The sequence below is a fragment of the Phalacrocorax aristotelis genome, chromosome 20 (genome assembly GCF_949628215.1).
Source record: "Phalacrocorax aristotelis chromosome 20, bGulAri2.1, whole genome shotgun sequence".
Lineage (NCBI taxonomy): Eukaryota > Metazoa > Chordata > Aves > Suliformes > Phalacrocoracidae > Phalacrocorax > Phalacrocorax aristotelis.
The window spans coordinates 641978-663644 of NC_134295.1; the positions used below are offsets into that span (position 1 = coordinate 641978).

The 21667-nt window shown below is 51.6% G+C and overlaps 2 protein-coding genes across 2 annotated transcripts in view; both read left to right on the plus strand.

Annotated features, from left to right (window-relative positions):
• Nucleotides 1–12913: 12913 nt before the first annotated feature.
• On the plus strand, nucleotides 12914–20940 carry PTAFR (platelet activating factor receptor). Its single transcript, XM_075114976.1, has 2 exons — nucleotides 12914–13045; nucleotides 17340–20940. The coding sequence occupies exon 2, from the start codon at nucleotides 17398–17400 to the stop codon at nucleotides 18457–18459; it is 1062 nt and encodes a 353-aa protein (XP_074971077.1). The 5' UTR covers nucleotides 12914–13045; nucleotides 17340–17397; the 3' UTR covers nucleotides 18460–20940.
• The window catches only part of EYA3 (EYA transcriptional coactivator and phosphatase 3), a 69734-nt gene continuing 61032 nt past the window's right edge, over nucleotides 12966–21667 (plus strand). The window contains exon 1 of the mRNA XM_075114975.1: nucleotides 12966–13045. The gene's annotated coding sequence lies outside the window, so the exon portion shown is untranslated. The remainder of the gene's footprint in view (nucleotides 13046–21667) is intronic.

Here is a 21667-nt window from a genome sequence, read left to right on the forward strand (position 1 = left end):
GGACACTGATTAGGGTCTGCTGTCATCCCAAAGTTTGTTCTGTCTTGAATTTTGAAGTTACAGTCCTGCAGAGTGGCACCTGGGAGGACGGGGAGGGGGTACCCCTTCCCTGGGTGCTGCCTGGGTGGATGCAGGTATGCCAGGGTCTGTGCTGAAAACAGCTTGTTGGTTTGCCTTCGGGGAGCACGGATGGGTTGGGAGCACTTGGGCACCTGTTGGAAGTGTAACTCCTTGGAGCTATGGGATGAGCTCAAACACATGAGTTTTGATGTTTTAAATCCTATTTTGTGTATATATTCTAAGTTTTTAAGAGATTCTCTACTGTTCAAAGGCGTTCGAAATGGAGGATATGATGGATCCACATGTGCCTGGCAGACTGCTCTGGAGACCTTTCTGCAAACTCTGCCCATCTGTCCTGATGACGATCCCCGTACTAGGGTCCTGTGGGTAGCTGCCTCCATTAAGATACTGCTTTCCTTCCTCGCTGCTGTTAGCCAGCTCCTTTAACTTGGACTTGCTCTCTTATGTGCCTTCATCTTTAAATGCACGCAATCCTTTGTGCTGCTCTTTGTGTCTTAGGTGTTGCAGGGTCTCTCTTCGGAAAGATAGGTTCTGCTGCCCTGAAGAGATGCCTCCATCCTCTGGTGTCTCAACTCCTTAAGTTTTGATTAATTGCCTTCTATTTCTGCCTGCTAGGGAGGATCGACATGATCAAGTTGTTACCAAATAGATTTCTGCAGGAAAAGCAGCTCCCAAGGAAGGTAGTGCTTTCTGACGGGCCTAGGACTTAGACGAATCTGCTGAAAGGTGGCTGGTGCCCTCCACTAGCCTTTGTTTTGTCTCTCATGCACTGGTCTGTGACCAGATGTAAAGTGAAACATCCTTCCCTATTAAAACTAAGGTATTTTGGTGGTTTTTTATTTTACATTAAGTAGCTGTCAGAACAGCAGACTATTTTCTCTGTGAATACAGGCATACAAAGTTTCTTTGCTTCATTTGTCCTGCTAGGTATAATCTGCTAGTGGATAGCTTGAGCCAAACCTCAGAGGGCAAAACGTAGCTTAGAAAATAACATTGGTGATGTCTGGGTGGACACAAGAGCCAAACAATAACTAGCAGCAGACTAAAGTAGGCTGAGAGGTCGGGGAGACACTGAACTGTGCAGCCTGGCTCTGTTCAGGCACTGAAACTCCTTTTTGTTGGCAGAGTCTCGTCCTTCATTAACACGTTGGTAGAACACAACTTCCTTGTCAAGGCAGCGATTAGCCACATTTGTTCTGGGGAAATGTCAGTTAACTTTTGTGGTTCTGTTGCTCAGGTGCAATCTCTTCTGCTTCCTGGGTGTAAGAGCAGAGTGGTGCTGGGCAGTACCTCAGATGATCAGAGTATCAGAGTGCAGTCTCTCACCCAGAGGATGTGCTGTCCCTCTAACTTGTCTGCCTCTTGTTCCCATCAAAGTATTTGTAGCTTAGAGATAAATCCCAGTCATGCTTGTCCCAGAGTCCTTCCTTTTGATACTGAAACACTGGCCTTTCTAGTAGCATTTGCTTTCAGATGGTCTAATGTCTCTCCTGGCTGATGGTACTGATGTTGCAGATCTTTAAACTTTTTTCAGGTAGCTCAGGATGAGTCCTGTGAGAACTTGAAATGCTTATAAGAATCATAGAATCACTAAGGTTGGAAAAGACCTCTAGGATCATCAAGTCCGACTGCCAACCCAGCACCCCCAGGCCTCCTAAGCCGTGTCCTGAAGTGCCACAGCTACACGGCGTTTGAACACCCCCAGGGATGGTGACTCCCCCACCTCTCTGGGCAGCCTGTTCCAGTGCCTGACCACTCTGGCAGTAAAGACATTTTCCCCAATATCCAACCTAAACCTCCCCTGACGCAGCTTGAGGCTGTTTCCTCTCGTCCTGTCACCGGTGACTTGGGAGCAGAGACCAGCCCCCCCCTCACTCCAGCCCCTCTCAGGCAGCTGCAGAGAGCGAGAAGGGCTCCCCTCAGCCCCCTCTTCTCCAGGCTAAACCCCCCAGCTCCCCCAGCCGCCCCCCAGCACACTTGTGCTCCAGACCCTGCCCCAGCCCCGCTGCCCTTCTCTGGACACGCTCCAGCACCTCAAGGGCCTTCTTGTCCCGAGGGGCCCAAACCTGAGCCCAGCATTCGAGGTGGGGCCTCCCCAGTGCCGAGCACAGGGGCCCCATCCCTGCCTGGCTCCTGCTGGCCACGCCAGTGCTGACACAAGGCCGGGGGCTGGTGGCCTCCTTGGCCACCTGGGCACTGCTGGCTCATGCTCAGAATATAAGACACATTATGCTTCTGCTTCTTAGAGTCATGTATGTTTACGAGAATTTGACTGGTGGAATGGTTTACCACGGCCTCTTGAGGAGTGCAGCCTGCGGTCAAAGCTGCTGAAGTACTAGACCTGTGGGCTTCTGCAGTTAGAGTGATCTTTTCCACTGGATAGTACTTGGTTGGGGCAGCAAAACATGTCACTTAGAAAAATGCTGTTTCATTGTCAGTTTAGCTGTTCCTGTTTCCTTTTCTTCCTGTCCTGCCTATGATATGCTTCTATGTCTGAATATGCAGTATTTCTCCTGTCTTATCTACTCAGCCAAGTCCCGTGAAGCTTCCCATCTGCCAGGCAGGCTTTAGCGGCAGTGAAATACCTGGCCCTTTGCTAGATGTTTCTCTGCTCCACTGGAGGGAACCCAGGAGATTAATTTTGATCCTTGTAACAGGAAACTGTTTGAATTGCCTGGGTGGAAATAATTGAATGCACAACATGGACCCCCACAGATACAGGCTGGGCTGTTGCCTGCCCTCTGCAGCACATGCCAAGGCACGGGGATTGAGTGAACCATTTCATTTCATAGAATCACAAAATCACTAAGGTTGGAAAAGACCTCTGGGATCATCAAGTCCAACCGCCAGCCCAACACCCCCAGGCTTCCTAAACCATGTCCTGAAGTGCCACAGCTACACATTTTTTGGACACCCCCAGGGATGGTGACTCCCCCACCTCTCTGAGTAGCCTCTTCCAGTGCCTGACCGGTCTTGTAGTGAAGAAATTTTCCCTAATATCCAATCTAAACCTCCCCTGGCACAGCTTTAGGATGTTTCCTCTTGTTCTATTGCTAGCAGATAGCTTTCAAGAAGTTTTTGTCACAAGTAGATACCTTGCAAGAGGTAGAGATGTCATAGAGGGAGAGATCTGTAGGCCTCCTTCCTCCTTGGCGCTTTTTTTGGGGTCAGTGGTCCTCGCAGACTGAAATATTTGTCCTTGACATGCAGGACAAGAAAATACATTGGTGGGAATAAGGAGTAATTATTTTTATTTTTGGAAGGAGAAAAGGTATCCGATAGCTACAGAAGCACCTTTCAGTAGAGTCTTGGCTTCGGTTTTCTGTGAAATAACTTGTTCTCTGTGTCCAGTTCCCACAGAATGTGCCCAGCGGTTTACCAGAGTCCAGCTCAGCTCCTTGCTGCTTTCTTGGAGTCTAGGGAATGCTCCTGGCTCCCTTCTGAGGCAGGGAGGTTCCCCTCCCCTTCAGATGCAATTTGCAAGGGTGTATCTCCTGTTCAGCACTAGTGGGGTGGGAAAGGACTTTTACAGGTTACTCGGGGAAACTGCAACAGGAACCTACTCACTGGTGGATTAAAGGGGACAGAGCGCAGGACCTTCCTGTCTGGGATGAGAGCAGAGGGTCCCCTGAGCACGGAGACAGGCATGGGTCCAGATTTCACCAGAAGTTCGCCAGATTAGCTAGATTTCACCAGGTGGAAAAACTATTCAGTAAACTCTAGGACCAAGTTATGGCAGCTATAAAAAGCTTGGGTGACCCACCAGAGATGAAATCTATTCTTGATAAGACGTAAACCAATGTTTTCCTTAACATTTATCGTAGTTTGACAAACCCAGCAATGTGCTCTAAGCTAGCTACTGCTGCTCAGGAGCCATTTCTTAGTCACTCAGCCACAGGGGCTGTATAAAACAGAGTCCTGTTGGCAGAGACAGAGAGTGAAATGGCAAATACCGTCTTCCTCGCTATGAAGCCACGTTGTGGCTAGACCTTACAGTTTACATGGATGCCCACTTACATACCTGCTGTACTGCACAGCCTTTCAAAAGGAAACAAGCAATGATACAGGGGAGAGCCAGGGCATCAACAGCTGCTCTGTTCCTGAACCTGAGAACAAAAGGTTTTGGAGGGAAATCAGCAAGAAATGGGTTGAAAAGACAGAGAAATGCTTCTCCTGCAGTGGGTTGTAGAACTCAACATAGACTATTGTTGAGGTCAGAAGTTTCTAATTTTCATCCACATATGTGTTCGCACAGATACATGCCATCACGCTCTGTAAAGATCCCGGTGTAGGAGCCACAGGGGTCTCTGCCCCCTGTTGGCACATGCTGGCAGCATACGACGAGGGATGTGTTGCTCTGTGTTTGCTTTCTTAGTTGATCATCATCTGCCAGCTGCTGTTGGACACGAAGTACTGAACTGGATGGCCTGGATCCAGCATCACTGTTATGCTGTCTGGGTGGCTGGGTCTTCCTCTAGCCCTCCTCTTCCCCAAAGAGATGCCATCTTTGTAAATGCGTGGAAACCCCCTCTTTCTTCCACCCCTTCTCCTTGGGCAGTAACAGCTCTTTCGCTGTACGTGATTTGTATTTTGGGAGCGTAACTGTATTTCTGGGGGATTAACTAGCGTAGCGTTGGGAACCCCGGTGGGAGAGATCAAGGGCTTGTGCTCTCCTCTTCTTCCAGATGAGAGTCTCTTTTGCTAGTCTTTCTCTGCCCTCTTAACTGAAACTGGAGAGAAACTGAGAGAGTTTGGCCTTAATATATGAAGTTTTCCTCACAAAGGGTTGGGCAGTTGCAGTGCGTTATCTAGAGCAAACGGGGTGTCTTGACTTCCTATTCCTCTTGCAAGCTGCAAGAGGTGTGAGCTGCTGTGTGAGCAAGACCTCCCCCGCTCAGGCAGCCGAGCCCTACAATTCACAAGCAGAAAGGGGCATCGTCCCTTGCGCACCAGCACAGCGTGCCCAGACCCGATGGTGTGTGGGGCTGCACCAGCTGGGTTCAAAACCTCCTCGTTTTTGTTTTCCAGAGCTCCTGCTGGCAGCACACCTCCTGCTGCTGGGGGCTCCCTTGCCTTCAGCTCCAGGAGTAACTCCTTTTGCTCCTTGAAAGGTAAAGCTCTCACAGCCCCGGCTTCGCGTCGTGCACAAAACGGGCAGATGTTCGGGAGTGCTGCTCCTCTAGGCTGGGCTCCTGACTTCCCCGCCCCAATTTCAGTGCTGCATCAAGCACCACGCACACTTTAGGTAGGATCTAGGATGAGGCTGAGCTGCCTGACTCACTACCGAGGCTTGGCAGCCTTTCTGCTAGGAAGCCTCCTTGTCACACCAGCTGGAGGGCTTCAGGCTCCCAGGGCAAGAATGGACATGTACTTTGGGGCAATTAGGTCTTACCTTTGTGGGAGGAGATCTCTGCCTCTGCCTGTTCAGTGTCATTAAAATGGATTCTTCATTCATACCTGCCCCATTCATACCCCTTTTCGGGGATATTCTGTTGTCTGGCAGCGGCAGGGAAGTCCAGACGTAGCATTAATATTAACATTAAGGTGAAAGTCTCCTGCTTCGCAGCTGCTACCGCATTCTTGTCGAAGCAAACAAGGATGTAACCTGAAAATAATCAATAGGATTTATGTGTCACCCATCCTCTCAGGTCTGGTCAAATTGCTTCCTTTTCAAATGCCAGCAGGCCCTGCCCGGTCACTGTTGTGGCAGTTTTTCTGGGTGGAATGGGGTTTGCAGGAGGGCATTTTGATGACATGGAGAGCACCTGCAAAGGAAAATAACACTGGCACACATGCTAGTGCAGTTGTTGCAGTTCAAATCACAGAACTGCAATGTTTTGGGGAAGAACCTCTGAGGTCTTTAATTCAACCTTGTGTTTGAAGTGGGGCTGTCACTAATGGTAGGTGACATCAGCTGCGGCTTTATCTAGCCAAGTGGTGAGGATCAGACCCTTGGCCTCTCTGGGTTCCTGTCCCAGGGATGCACAGCCCTTCTAGCAAAAATATTTCACCAGTGTTCATCCTGACTGCCCTGCCCCCCAGTTTGTGGCTATTGCCCCTTGTCACACCACCTGTCACTGCTGAGAAGAGTTTGCTTCCATCCGCTTTGCAACTTCCAACGACTGCAGGTAGTGCTCGGGTTGTCCCTCAGCCTCCGGGCTGTCCCAGCCCGGCTCCCTTTGTAGGGCGTGTCCCAGGGCTCAGACTGGGGTGGCAACTCTCTGCCCATCCCTCTCCAGTTCTCCATGTCCCTTTTGAGTTGCACACACTGTTTCAGGTGCAGCATCACCAGTACCAAGCAGAGGGAATATTAACTGTCCTCATTCTGCTGGCCACGGTCCTCCTAGCATAGCCTAGTTTTCCTTATTCACAAGGGGATGGTGGCAACCTTCTCTGTTGAGAGAGGCCAGAACTTACCTACTCTATAAACTGGTGCAGCTTTTCTGTTTGGTTGGGAAAATGGGGTGTTTGCTGCAGCTCTGCATTCTGCGTCTGGGTGTCTGGCAGGCCTGGATGGGGGGACTGCAGGACATGCAAACAGCTAGTTCCTTCTGATGGTGGTGCAGGCTGTGTGCCTGCCTGGACATGTTCAACATGCTTCTGTGCACTGACCAGTTGTGACTGTCTGGCCCTTCAGAGCCGTCTCAGCAACCTCGTGTCTTCTTGCAGAAACCAGTGCCAGTTCCTAACAGCAAAGAAAACCCAACAATGCTTCCTTGTTAAATAACCCATGGTGAGTAAAGGGAGGAGACAGAAGCGCATGTGATTTCTTGTTGTAACACAAGTGACTCGCTGGATGTTATGCCCATGACCTGAGTGATGCCAGTGCCAGGTACACTTCTGGGGAAATCCCACGTGAAACATGAGCAGAGCGATGCCGGAGCTGCTGCCCTGGGACTGCAGCAGCAAGGAGCGGTCGGTCCCCCATGCGTCCCTCCACCCTTTCTTCCCAGGCTGAAGGAGCACAAGAACCGAGGGGGGTTTATAATGCTGCAGAGAGGGCAAGGACACTAGCTGCCACGGCCTGGAATATTTTTCTGGCTAGTGTTTCCCCATACTGGGACTCGCACAGCAAAGCGGTCTCATCCTGACACTCTGCCCTGCTGCAGCAAGTTTCCACCTCCAATGGAAGCATTTGAACAAGCACTCGCCGTTCTGCTGGCTCCCGGTCCCAGTATCTGGAAGGAAATGAGAAGCCCAGGGGACGGATCTGCCGAGGGCGCTGGCCCCCCTCGCCAAGCCCAGACCACCTCTGCCAGCGCGGCCGGGCTGGGGAGTGCCCCTGCCCTGGAGCTGCTGCAGCGCAGGGCTGCCCCGTCTCGGGCCTGCAAGGCACTGGGCGACGCGGGAGCGTGACAAGCCCCTGGCCAGCACAGAGCCTCCGCTGCTGATCCCCTACCACGGCCTGCCAGAGGAAGGGCTGCAGGAGTCGATGTGGAGCTCCAGGGCGCAGATGGGGCGCGTCTGAGCCATGTCGCAAGTGCCAAGAGGGAAGTGAGTCACTCACCTGCGAGCGCGCCCTCCTTCCCGTCTGAGCCTCTTCCCGGGCAGGGGCACGCTGATGGCTCGGTCCTGCTGGTGGCTCCGCTTGCAGCAGGGACCTGGCGGGCTGGGTCTGCGTCTGCTGGGCCAGGTGCTCTGTGGCCCTGAGGTAAGAGGCGCCTTTCCCTTCTCCTTGCTCTCCCAGGGTGCTGGCCTCCCTCCCCGAGCTCCACAGGCTCCTGCTGTGCCTGGGTGCCTCAGGGCTGGCTGCAGGTCCCCCCTGGGTCTCGGAGCTGTGGCATCTCAGCTCCAGGGTCGTCAGAGCCACCCTCGTCCTCCCTGTCCAGGCACGCTGGGAAGACGCGTGCTCACTCCCTGCACCCAGCAAGCAGGGACGAGTTGCGTTGTGATGGCACGAGTCAGGCTAGTGCTGCTATTGCCTCTGGGGCCGTGGGGATGGGGACTGCGCTTGCCTGGCTCCTGTCCCACCCCTGGGTGGCAAGAACGACCCCATCTTTGCTTGGACACTGTAAAGCAAGGTTAGGAGCCCTGCCATGGATCTTCCTCCTGTGAGGAAGGGGAGGCAATGCCTCTCAAGGAGCCCAGGTCACTCATCCTGCTGGTGCGTGGCCCCTGCCCTTGCCCCTGCCAGGCTGGGGCAGGGGGACAGGGCAGAGGGCAGCCACTCGCTGTTGGGAGGTAACTTGCTGCAGCGTGGAGCGGCAGGAGCAGATCAACCCGGCCATGGACAGCTCAGTGAAGGCATGGCTTTCCCCTCCAGCAGAGCTAGACAGCCTGGGGCTGCAGCATACAAACCCTGACGCTGCGGCTCACCGAGATCACCCCCTGCCCGCTGCATCGGGGCTGGACTTGGGCTCCACCTGCCCAAACCAGCCAGAGTCTGCCCTGCTCGCTTCTTCACCGCTGCTGGGGAGGCAGCCTGGCTCCCAACAGCGACATTTCCTGCCAGGCTGGGTTATCCCAGCGGCAGCATGAGCAGCGGACGCTGTGCCCTGCCTCCTAGTTGTCAGATGGCTCCCAGGAAGCATCGCTGCTCGAGGAGGGGCTCTTGGCCGCTGCGGAGGGTGTATTTCCCTGCTGAGCAACCCAAGCTTGGGGGCACATTCCAGCAGAGTTGGTAATAAGGTGGGGACATGCTGTGCTGGGCTCTGAAGTGCTTGCAGGTGAAAGCTACAGAGTTTATTTAATATTTCTTTCCTGCAACAAGCAGGAGGAAATTGTGCAGATGAGTAGTGGAAACTCACAGACAGTAATGCTTAGTGTCAGATCATCCGCCGCTCCAGGTCAAAAGGAACTTGTGTCCTTTCAAAGACCTGTCGTGGCACTCGAGGACACATCCTGGTGACTGGGGCCGGCAGGGATCACGCCCACCGTGTGCTGGTCCTGCACACTGCCGCACCGCACAGCTCTAGGCCTGGTGGCAGTGGCTGGTGCTTTCACAAGCTCTGTGTTGGCATCTCATCTTATACTTGTTCACTGCTCTTCTCACTGAACAGGGCAGTCGACAGCGCATGCAGACAGAGCCTGTCGGCTAAAATGCTGCTCCCCTCTTTGTACTCCAAGGAGAGTTTTTCTCCACTAATTCAGTGTGATTTTGCTCTTGGAAAGAGATCTCTGGATATTTGCTTATAATAGTGTATTTTCAAAACCAAAAGAGTTTCTGATACCTGAAAAATTTTTATATGGTCATCAAAAATGGGTATGTTGCTAATGGACTCCATATCAGAAGGAAACGAGCCCGAGGAAACATGCCACAAGCAGACAGCCTGTACAAGGAGGCAGTGTGTGTCTTCCATGGCAGCGTGCGCTTGCCATGAGAGTGCTGATACGGTGCCAGAACCAAGGGGAACAGCCCACCGCCTGCCAACCAGACATGAAGTTGTCCCTACAACACATCATTTGAAGAGCTGCTCCAGGATCCAGCATCCTGACACAACAACCTGAAGTACCATTAATGCTAGTTAACAGCATTGCATGGGAATCAGTTCTAGTAAAAGAGGCTTTTTTGTTTCATTAGATGGCAAGTTTGGTTGATAAAAGTAAAGGCATATTCAAGATTTATTTTTTTTTAACTTGGCCTTGCGTGGCATTCGGTGCAGCCAGACTTTGTGTGTGTCCCCTGGGCTGGAAGAGTGGTAAATAACGCTGATGACAGGTCAGTCAAAAACTGCCAGGACCATGTAATAAGCCAGGCCACCACACACAAAATGTGTCGTAATACCAGATACCCCAGGTAATGGGACCTGTCAGTGCAAACCAGGCACAAGGCAGTTCAGGAGGGAGGGTGTGACTATGCTCACCCTGCCTCCATTGCCTTGGTACTGGGAGCGCTGGATCTGGGTCCCCTTCTACTTTTCATGCTTTACATGCTACAGCTGAAAAAGGAGATGATGAGAAAGGGAACTCCCCAACTTATTAAGAGGTGAACAAGTGCAAGCCCAGCAAGAGGCCAGTCTGTATGACCAAGCAGTTGTTCTGGGTATTTCTGTGAATCGCAATAGCTTGAGGCCTAACCTGAGCATTTGAGGCAAATCTCAAAAATGAGTAAATCTGGAGAGTGGTGAGGAGGCGCTGGCTGGCACGGATGTGGTCAGCTCCCAGCTCGGGGCAGTTAGAGGTGTCCTGGCTCCAGTGGGAGCGCTTAAATCAGAAAGCAAAGCTTGTGTCACTGCTAGAGCTTCCACCCATGAGGGCTCTTTGTGTCCTTCACCACTGAACTTGGTATGTGTTTGTTGTTTGGTTCTCTGGGTTTTACAAAAGGTCATCTTCGCTGAACTTTGGTGATGTGCGTGTGCCCCATCAGTGGCCGAGTAGACGCAGGGCTGAGCAGAGGAAGGATGAAGATTTATGATGAGAGCTCCTCCCCAATCCAAGACCTCCTGGGCTTTCATTTCCTCTAAAAACTTGGCTGCAGCAGGACAGCAAGCTTTGTTTGGCCGTTGCTACAGCCTTTCCAAGCGCTCCCCTTCCCTCCGTGACCAGACATCCTCGCTGGCTGTTCTGCCCAACGGCATGGGCTGGCTGCCAGCCAACCCCATGAGCATGCTTTTACTTTGTTTTTAATCTGAGCTCCTGGAAGCAGTCTTGCAGGCATAACCGGGGCTCTGTCCGGTCTGTGAAGGGTCAGGTTCCTCAGTACATCTTTACAGTGGCTGATGGGGAAGGAGGGAGGACGGCAGCTGGCGGAGGGAAAGGGACCGCTGCAGCCTCCGTCCCAGCACAGAGCTCTAGCATCACTGCAGGAGCCTCATCTCACCCCGGTGAGCCTCAGGTCACCCTGACATGGGCTGACAGAGACAAAGCCAGGCTGTTCCCTGGTCTCCTGCCCCACACAGCCAGCCGCCTGGTGCAGCCCACCCTGCCGAGGCAGGGCAGGGTAGAGTAGGGTCTCCCACCCCACACAGTGCTGCCGCTGTAGGACTCCCTCACGCTGGAGGAGTTTGGGTCCCGCTCAGCTCAGGTGGCTTCTGAGTCCCTTGGGCACCTCGTGATGTGTCCATGGGGAACAAGTGTGCTCCTGCAGCCGTTCGGGATGTGTCCAGCTGTGGTTGTGGTCTCCATGGACCTCTGGGTGTTTTGGAGCTTCCTCCGAGCAGGGCCTGGAGCAGCAGGACGTCCTGTTTTGCACAGCAGTTTGCTGAGCACTTGCACAACACCCTGCCAGGCTGGGAGCTCGTCTGGGGCTGGTGGTGGCTGCCAGGCACCCGGGTACACAGCCTGCCTCTGCTCACCCCGAGGCACCGTGCTGAAGTACACACCAGGCGCTTCCCTCTATAACAGCCCCGAGAAAGGCCATCTGCACCCTCTGGAGAAGAGCCAGGGAAGAGCTGACCCAGGCAAAGAATCAGTGCTGGGGCTTTGCGGGCCCCTGGCTGGGGACACTGAGCCATGAGCATGGAGAGAGGGTGGGCTCTGGCACCATGCTGGCTTGCCCTGGTGCTGCACAGCCCATCGCCTCGAGATGCCTGAGGCCAGGCAAGCCAAAAGTCAGCGTCTTGGCAGAGCAGTATGCTGCTGTCTGCCTTGCCCCCTCCACCAGTGCCCCAAGTCCCGGGCTGGTGAGGAGGTTGCTTTGTACCGGCTCAGAGCCAGGGCTCACCAGTCCAACAGCAAAAGCATGACTTGAAGGTGTCCCAGTGTCTGTGCCAGCTCCTGGCTCTCGGAGAAGTTTGGCAGGTGCCCTCAACTGATGTGGCCCAGGGGACACAACCCTCAGCCTGGCCCTGATGGCTCTCCCAAGATGTGACACCACACCATGGGGGTCTCTGGTGCTCCTCACAGCATGGACGAGGCCAGGGTCTACCCTGGGTTGTTTGCCATAGATGGCAATTCATGAGAAGAGCCTGGAGATCCAACCTTTCCTGGGGAGCACCAATGCAGACTGGCCTCTTCTGCTTCCACCTGAGCCCATGTTGTTCCTCAGCAGCCTTGTTGCAGGCTCAGGCACCTCTTTGTGCTGGTAGCGGACTTTGTGGCTCTATCCTGTGTTTCACACGGAACCCAGGCACCAGACTCGGTGTTCCAGTTCCTGTAGGTGTCTGCAGGTGTGAGATCTGTGCAGGACACGGTGCAGTTGCTCCAAGCTCACATCCACAGTGTGTGCAGGTGTCAGAGCAGTGTCCGCATGGAGGCCAGGTTAACCATCAGCATGCGAGCTACAACTTGGGCTTTACGGCTTAGCTGGGACCATGTGTGCAGCTTTGCTTCTCACCGGTGTCTCCCTGAGCGCTCCACCAACTCACATCGTTGTGATGAGTCTTCAGGCTGCCACAAATAATGGTGGTCACGATGTGAAGGTGGATCGGCCAGGTGAAGACCTGCCATGCTGTGGTGTCTCAGTGTCCACTGAAGGTCCCTGAGATAAAAGGAGTCTTGGGATGGCTGGATTTCTGGGTCTGTTTAGCCCCAGCACAGGTGTGAAGGAAACTCTGGTAGGGAATGCGTCTGTCCATAGGATATATGAGTTTCCTGGCACTTCCTTTCCTCAAAGTTATTAAGTGAAAGCTCTTCTGGCTTCTGCCATTCATCCATTTGGAAGAAGGATGCTCAAATGCTGTCTAATCCCAGATCTAACCAGGGACATGGAGTGGATTCCTAGTTTGCCTTTAGAGGAAAATCCTAACATTGCCCACTTTCAGGATCATCAGAAGCAGAGATACTTTGAGGAAAGCTTTTAGGACTTACCAGATCTTTACTGTGGTTAATTGCTTTTCCTCTACAGCTTATTTTATTTCTCATTTCCTTTGAGCTGATGTCACCCATTTCCTCTTCTCTAGTGACTCTGCAGTCATGCTGCAGTTGCTTCCATTCTTGTGTCCTGTTCTGGAGAGCTGCCTGCGTGGAGACCTTCCAGCCTCAGGGCAGAGAAACACTTGGAAGACCAAGGATCCTCAGTAAAACACCCATCACTGCTCTACTGCAGCTGAAGATGGACATATTGTGCTGAATCCTTTCGACTGTGGTAAGCAGAAAGTGTACTTTATTAGTACTATTCCTCTCGGAATATACTTTTTCTGATGGCATAGCTTGTGATAGCGTGGTCCTTGCACCTTGCAGCCATGAGGCAGTAAATCCTTAATTGGAAGAGCATGGCCCATGGGAGAGAGCGCGGACTGGGAGCAGGGTCCACGGTTGCCCCAGCCGTGCTCTGCTATGCAGCTGGTTACTTCCATGCCTAGTCTGCATACAATGGAGTCAATGATATAAACCACTTGGTATTATCTCTGGAGTACTGCTGTACGTGGTAGTGCCTAGGCTAGAGGCGCCAGGGATTTTGGTGTCGCAGTCCAGCCTGCTGCAGTGGGGAACGGGACCCACACCTGCCAGCCTGCACCCCCATCACGCTGTTCCTCCTTCTGCTGGCGTGGAGAATATTTACGTGTTTTATACAAAGGAGAACCACTTCAACAGGAGAGGCTGAGTGAGGTGCCCCATACAGTAGTCCAGAGTCTAGGGTTTGGACATCTCACAGGTGAACAGGAGATGTGAGCTCAAGTTCCTTAGGAAAGGAGGTATTGAGAAAGTTTAGTTGGGCATGGTGCCATGCTCTCTTCTAGCTGGATTTTGTAGAGTATCTGGCTTGACAAGCAAGAGGGGAACAACAACTTTCTTCTGATTCCCTGAAGAACCTTGGCATTGGCACTGGACAGGCTACTAATGCAAAGACCAAGTGCTGTTGGGGCCAGGAGACAGCACTGCCATCTCCTACAGCCCGCCTTTGCCAGAGATTTCTAGCAGACTTAACAACATAGTGCATGTCCCTGCCTTCATCTCTCCAGGTCAGAGAGCAGCCCCTTAGCTCAAACCCATCTTCTGTGCAGGGCTTTGCAGCAGAGGGGGATGCGCAGGTTTGCACTCCCTTCCACGACATCTGCTAAATCTGGCAGCTGATGGCCAGGCCTCAGACCCCACCAGTAGAGTTCACCAGAGCTCCTGGGCAAAGCTGGGAGGCTGCCCTGCCCACGTACAGCACCAGAAACAGAGGAGTAGATGGACGGTGCACCTTGGCAAAGTCTAAAGTGACTTTGTGAATAACAGTGGTGCCTATGTATTGGATGTGGCCACTCCTCAGGAATTCTGCTAGTGGGATGCATCACCTTTTTTTTTATTTCCCCCCACTCTTGGTATACTCAGGCCTGGTGCTGTGGTAATAGAGCACCTTTCATTGCAAAGATTCCAGCCCCAAGCACCAGAACTAGCTGCTGAAGTTGGCAGATAGTCAGATCAGAGGGTTTAAGATGCAGACTGGAAAAAACCCTGAAGTTCTCTAACAATCTTGGGTAGTTAGGACTTTTTAATTTCCTTATTCTAACATCAGAATAGTGTATCAAACACAAGCTTCTCTTGCCCCTGCAGAGCCTCACCCCTTCCCTGAATGTCTGCATCTTGCAGGTGCCCTCCCGAGCTGGGAGATGCAAACCCTTCCAACTGGTGTACGTCCTTGCTGGGGACAATCCCTCAGTGGGTGGGAGAGCTGGGCTTTGACATGGACATTTCTTTAAGACCATCTTGCAACAACCACCACTTTTCATACATAGATAAGGGTGTGGAAAGAGATCCATGAGATGACCAGTAGGACTTGCCTTGGGTCCTGCATGAAGGTAGAACAGGGAGCAGAGCACAGAGCCCTGTCCCCTCTGGGACCTCTCCGCAGGGCAGCAGGGAGTGCCGCAGTGACAGAGCAGGGGTGTGCCAGACCTCCGTGGCCAGACCCTGAGTTGCCATAGCCCACACCATCCTCACCTCCTGGCTACCACCGCCTGAATCAGCTACTACCCCTCAGAGATCAGTGGGTCCTCAGCAGGGTGGCAGAGATCAAGGTGAAGGAGTACAGATCCATGTGTCACCCAGCCAACTACTACCACTGCCACAGCTACTTGTTAATTCATGTGGAACATGGGACGAACATAATTCACATGAAACACTTGAAGGATCGAGTTTAAAGGCACTCAAACCCCAGTGCTGCCCAGCACGCAGCAGCCTGTGAAGGCCCAAGGACAAGTTGTGGGTGTCTGTAGTTGTCCCGTCCTTAGGGGAGCTGTGAGGGGTGAGGAGGGACAGGCCCAGGGAGGTGACTATTGACTCCCTCTCCTAACAGCTGGGAAGAGGTACCAAGTGGTTTGCAGAGTTTTCTGAAGAAAGGTAGGGCTTTCTTGAACTAGGGCTGACTTCCCCATTTCAGGGGAAAATTGCAAATGTGCTAATGAGGAACCAACTGCACATGGGCACAAAGACAGACTCAACCCAGAGAGGGTGAGATGGGGCTTCATGCCACTGTCTGCTGCTGGGGAAGATCCAGAAAGTTTCAAGGCAGGAGGGTGCCTTCTCAGGAGGCAGCAGGGAAAACTCCTTGCTGTCCAAGGGGCTGGCAGAGCTGGGGCAAGCACGTTACAATGCACAGCACCTGGCATTCCCGTTGTAACTCACACAAGAAGTTTGGGCTTCGTGACTGGCAGCACAGTTTACCACGCTCAAGGAAAACCACCGGGTTCTGCAAATTAGGTTAAAAACACAGCAAGTTTACCATCAGTGAGCAACCTAGTGTCCTTGCCCGTGGCTTTCAAACTGCGTCACATGCATTAGTCCGTTATCTTCCCGTAAAGGAAGAGAAAAACAAGCAGATCTGCAGGATTATGTCAGGAGAGGTAAGTGCCTGCCCAGCGTCAGACAGGGAGTTGGAGCTAGAGCCAAGAACAGGCATCTATGTCCTCTGGATCATAAAAGCAGCAGGTTAAAGTATACAAGGGATTAGACCAAACCCGTGTAACTCTGGCTGGATGGGGCAGGGGGTGAAAATAAGATGAAAAAAACCCCTCGTGGGTCAAGATAAAGGCAGTTTAATAAAAGCAAAAGCAAAGGCCATGCATGGAAGCAAAATGAAAACAAAGATTAATCCTCTGCTTCCCATCAGCAGGTGATGTCCACCCGCTTCCCAGGAAGTAGGGCTTCAGTACAGGTAGCAGCTGCTCCCGAGACAAACATAAATAATGAATTCCCCCCCCCCATTCCTTCTCCTTTCTCTTAGCCTTTATTGCTGAGCGGACAGCATCTGGTATGGCATATCGCCTTGGTCCGTTTGGGTCAGCTGTCCCAGTTGCGTCCCCTCCACAGACCTTGCCCACCCCCCGCCTGCTGGTGAGGGGGGAAATGGAGAGACAGCCTTGAGCGCTGCTCAGCAGCAGCCAAACCACCGGGTGTTACCAAAGCACAGCACTATGAGGGCTGCTGCGGGGAAAATGAACTCCATCCCAGCCAGGCTCAGTACTTTCTGAGACTAGAACACATACAGTACTCATGGTGCAGGAATTCTCTATGTCCAAACTGGAGGCAAGGTTTGAAGAAATACTAACTGTGGTGGGGACTGGTAATAATAGAAACCTGACAGCATCTCTTTAGGGACAGTGTTCGTCAGCAGCCTCAGCAGCGGCACAGGGAAGTACAGAATTGCTGCTGCTGACACATGCATTTGGTGCAGACACTGCGGGGGAGAGCGCAGATGGGTTTGATGGCAACCCGAGTTCAAAATAATGGCATGAGAGACAACAGCCAGGGTTTTAAGAGAGATAAACTGTAGTTATAGTCAACAACGTACCACAAAACATCACCTGTTAGTATTAGTGACTCATCTTTTACATCATTCACTGAGTAAAAAAACTGAGAGCTCTGGTAGCCTATGAAGTGAATGTGAGATCCTACGGTGCCTGTGACTAGGAAAATACAGCTTATAAAGCTTCTGAAAGAAAAAAACAATCTTTATAAGTGTAAGAAGGAAAATGTCAGAAAACAGCAAGTAGAGGGCGACGCTGGAAACGGCACCAGTGAGACATTTTTACCAGGTATTGTTTCACTTCTGGAATCCCTAGGTAAAAATAAGTGCAGGCAAGTTAGAAAGCATTAGGAACCATGGGGGGAAAAAGAGACCCAGAAAACCTGTTTGCTTATAGTAAAAGATTAAGAAGCTTGAGACGGAGCAGAGTACCAGATGATTTTGTCTAAGAACGCTCACACAGGAAAGTCTTCTGAGATTAGAGATTAGTGATCTCAGATCCGCACTGCAGCGAACAACGCTGGATGAAGACACAAAGGCGTGGAAATGGCATCAAAGAGAGGACCAAGGGGAGAGGGCAGGTGCCTGTGGCTGGAGCCAAGGCACGGAGCAGAACTCCTGTGGTCACAGACAGCTGAAAATGAGAGGTGGGCTTTGGCTTAGCAATGGCACCATATCAATCAGCTCGTGTTATGCTTTGTATTTTTAGGTAAGAAGAAAAGCTACAGCACAAAATTCTGCTTCAGACTTGCCCACTCAGCACCACGATGTCTGGAAAGGATAAGAGTGGTGCTGAAGGCAGCGCTGAGTCCTACATTCCATGCCAAATAGACTCCGAGTTTCGCTACAAACTCTTCACCATTTTCTACAGCATCATTTTCATTCTGGGCTTTGTTGCCAACTGCTATGTGCTCTGGATTTTCAGCCGTATTTACCCCACCAAGAAACTCAATGAAATTAAGATATTCATGGTGAACCTGACAGTAGCTGACCTGCTCTTCTTGGTTACGATGCCAATGTGGATTATTTACTATAGCAACAATGGAGACTGGATCATGCCTGAGTTCCTCTGTAATGTGGCTGGTTGTTTATTTTTTGTTAACACCTACTCTTCTGTTGCCTTTCTGATGGTCATCACATACAACCGTTACCAAGCCGTGACTAATCCCATTAAAGCTGCTCAGTTTACCACCCAGAGAAGGGGTATCTACATATCAGCAGCTATCTGGATCATAACAGTGGGCAGCTCCTTGTATTACCTTTTTGACAAAAATACTAATCAGGAGGAGATCAATCCAAGGAATTTCACGCGGTGCTTTGAGCGCTATAAGCCTTCTGGCAGTGTTTCAGCTGTTCTTGCCATTCATATAATCATCTGCGTCCTCTTCTATATAATTTTCCTTTTTATACTAGGCTGGAACATCATCATTATCAGGACCCTGTTCTCCAAATCAGTGCAGCCACAGAAGAGAGCTCACGTCAAGCAAAGGGCGCTCTGGATGGTTTGCATGGTGCTGGGTGTGTTCATCATAAGCTTTGTCCCTCATCACATAGTGGACCTGCCCTGGACCCTGACTGTTCTGGAGCAGTGGAAGAAGGAAAACTGTCACTTGCGCCAACTCCTCAATGATGCTCACCAGGTGACTTTGTGCCTCTTGAGTATGAACTGTGTGTTGGACCCAATCATCTACTGCTTCCTCACCAAGAAGTTCCAGAAGCATCTTTCAGAAAACCTGAAAAGCATGAAAGGGAGCCGCAAGTGCTCCAGGCAAACCACAGACACAGGGATTGAGGGCACCATTCACCAAGAGGATGCCATCAGGATCTAGGTCAGTTCTGTTCTGACTGCAGACTGAGGTGCATGAATTAGTCACTCATCTTCTCGAGAAGAAGCACTGAGGAACACAACAGAGGACCAGGATATTATGGCTTTTTTTCCCCATTAGAAAGATGAATGGATGGATGCTCATTTCTTCTATCCCATGCAACTGGCAGAACTGAGACCTGTAATAACCTGGCAGAAAAGCACCTTCTGCCTGGGCTGATGTTCTTGCGGGCACTGATAACAGCTCAGAGGATCTGCTTTTACATGAAAGAAATAGGTCACTGAGTCTCTGCAGTGAGCAGCTAGAAGCTAAGTGCACTGAAGTTACCCACTGTGTCAGCCCAGGTAGCACCATCCCTGGTTCTTTGCCTGCTCAGCTCCCACAAAGAATCTGATATCAGACCTGTAAAAGGCTGCTAAAAGACCTAGAAGAACAGACTGAGTTGCTAGCATCATCAAGTGACTTTTCCAAGAAGCTTGCCTTGTTCTGTGAGGAGAGACTGAGCTGAAGAAGCTCCTGAGGGGCTAGAAGTCCAAGGAGTTTCTCAAATGCCATCAGAGAGATCTGCACCTCTGATCCCTTCTTACCTACTTGCATGGTCTGCTGGGGTCTATCCTTTGACCGATGTCTGAGAGTAGCTATTACAAATTTTAGCCTTTGCTTCCAGCTCTTGAATCAGTCAAGTGACTGAACTAGTAGGCAAGAACAGGAAGAGAAATTGGCAGTGCCTCAGCCCCCACCCCCAGAGCAGCATTATGTCCAAAGGGGACTGTTGCCCGCCCTGGCTTCTTGTATGATAGTGGGACTGGCAAACCAGTGGCCTCTTACCCTCAGTTTAGTAATTTGTGGCTGACTCCATGTGTCTGTGGAAATCCAATCTCACTTTGGAGGCTCCAAATAACAGAAGATTATTTTCAGCATGGGCATTATGATACGAAAAAAAAAAGCTTACAATGCTTCAGTATCTTTGTTCTTATTTATTTAAATTAGGGTTGTAGCAAGCAACTGTACATTATTCCTTCCCCCAGCTTTTCTATTTCTGCTTTGAAGAAATGAAGCTGCTGAGTTCTTGATATCCTACCACAAGTGAAGTATTAGGTCAGGTCATGGCCACTTTCTGAGTAAATCAGTGCTGCGCAGTGATACAGGACACTTGGCAGAAAATGAACTCACGCACTCCAGCAAGACTGGAGACTCCTCACTCAGGGCTGGCTGCAGCCAGTTGGGAACCAGGGCAAAGTGATTTTCCAGGGGTGCTGAGTTCTGTTACTAATCATGAGGTGCTTGAGGTTCCTCTTCTGACCCAAATTGCTCAATCCAGCACAGGAAATTGGGCAGGAAAGGGAACTTACTTGTTTTCACAACGGTTTTTGGTTCCCTAAACTATATAGCAGAGTTTGTTGATGACCAAAAAGGTATATCTGACCTGTGACACTGATTAATCATATGCAAGGTCAGAAGTCTTCTTACATCCACCAGAAAATGTGAAAGACAAGCTCGGGTCTTTCCAAAGACGGGAGCAATGTTTGTATCAGACTTTGCCTAGATTCAGTGGAGATACGGGTCCTTCAGATGTATGACCTGAAGCTCCTCAGGCATCTTTTATGCTTATTTGGGCAAATGAGCAAAAGAACCAAGGTGTTTCTTTTTCTAACGCCATCTGCCAGGGCCAGCCATGCACCCCAGGCCCAGTGCCAGGCGGAGGAAAGAGCCTGATCACAATGTGAATGCATTTCCCTCCTGGTCCTGGACTCTGCTCCAGTAATGGCCACCCATAAAGGGCACCTGCTGGCACCTCCTGGCAGAGAGATCATTCCCTGACTAGGTCCCTCAGCCACGTTCAAAGCTTTGCCCTGGATGTGCAGCCATCCAAGCCGCAGCACACAGCAAGGGGGGCGATTTCTGTAATTTAAAAGCCTAAATCCCGCTTGCTGGAGGAACCTCGGTATTTCTGCCCTCCCCAGACGGCCTGTTGTGGCTGAGGAGCTCTTGCAGCTGGCAGATGGGGTGGAGCTTTCCCCTCTTCCCCTTGCCATAGTGGAGCTCTCTTGCTTCACAGCCCCTAAAGCACCGAACAGATGGAGTTTGGGAACTCTTAGAGCAAATGGAAAGGGATTTTATGTGGAGATCTGGTAAATGCGTGATCTCTTGCTGACTCCTAGAAAGCTTGTAACAGAGTTTACAGTATAGGCTGCTTACTGTGGGTAAATAACTTGCTTTACTCCACAGAAAACAGCTGTAAGGCCAGCGTGGGCTCAGAGGGCAAATGTAGATTGGCATTTAAGGAAAAGGGTAGGTGGAGGAAAAAGCCCCAAGGATGCTTCAGGAGGATATGTTGCAGTAATTAAGACAGTAGCAATGCGCTTCTAAAAACCAGCCTGAGCTTCTACTTCTGTTCCTGGAATTATGCGGTTTTACCACAATGTTGTGTTACTCTGCTTTACTTTGCAATAAAATGCATCCTCAAAAGTTCTTTTAAATAAAGCGTATTCCCCAAGTGTTTTGCCTTTTAACTTCTCCCACCTTCTCACCCCTCTGTCTTTACACTCAAGGTAGAAGCCTCGGTGCCACGCGGACACAGCCTGTTTTGGTGCTGTGCTACTTTTTTTTAAATCACCAAGCAAACTCTTGGGAGAGGCGAAGTTAAAGGCTCAGCAAGTTTTGACCCGCTAAAAAGGGAAGGGGAAAGAAAGAATTTCAGAGAGCAAACAGCTTCCGAAAAACCCGCTGGAGCTCCAAGGCCAGGCAAAACTCCCGGCCTCGCCGGCCGGCCCAGGCAGGGTCCTTCGGCGGCACCGCGTCCCGCAGCTCCAGCAGCGTGGCGGGGGGTGAGCCCTGCTGCGAGCCCCCGCGCTGTGCTGCCGCCCCACAGCGGTGCGGCGGCCGCCCCGCGCGCGCGCCCTCCGCGCCTCGCCCACGCCAACCCAGAAGCGCCGCGGCGGCCGCGACCCCCGGCCCAGCCGAGGCCCCCCTCGATATCCCGAGGGAAATGGCACCTTCTGCTAAGCCGTAAGCATGGCCCACGTCAGCCTGGAAACAGACTGTGGCGCCCAGAGAAGGGAGCCGAGACAGGCAGGTGTGGGTTACGCGGCCGTAACCGCGAGGAGAGCCGAGACTGAGAGGGAACGTCCCGCCTCCGGAGACGCCGAGAGCGGGGTGATAAAGCGCGTAGTCGAGAACAACTAACGGGGATGTGGAGAAGAACTAAAAC

Bases quoted from the DNA above. Each gene is read 5' to 3' on its own strand.
- PTAFR (XM_075114976.1), top strand. From the start codon at position 17,398: ATGTCTGGAAAGGATAAGAGTGGTGCTGAAGGCAGCGCTGAGTCCTAC.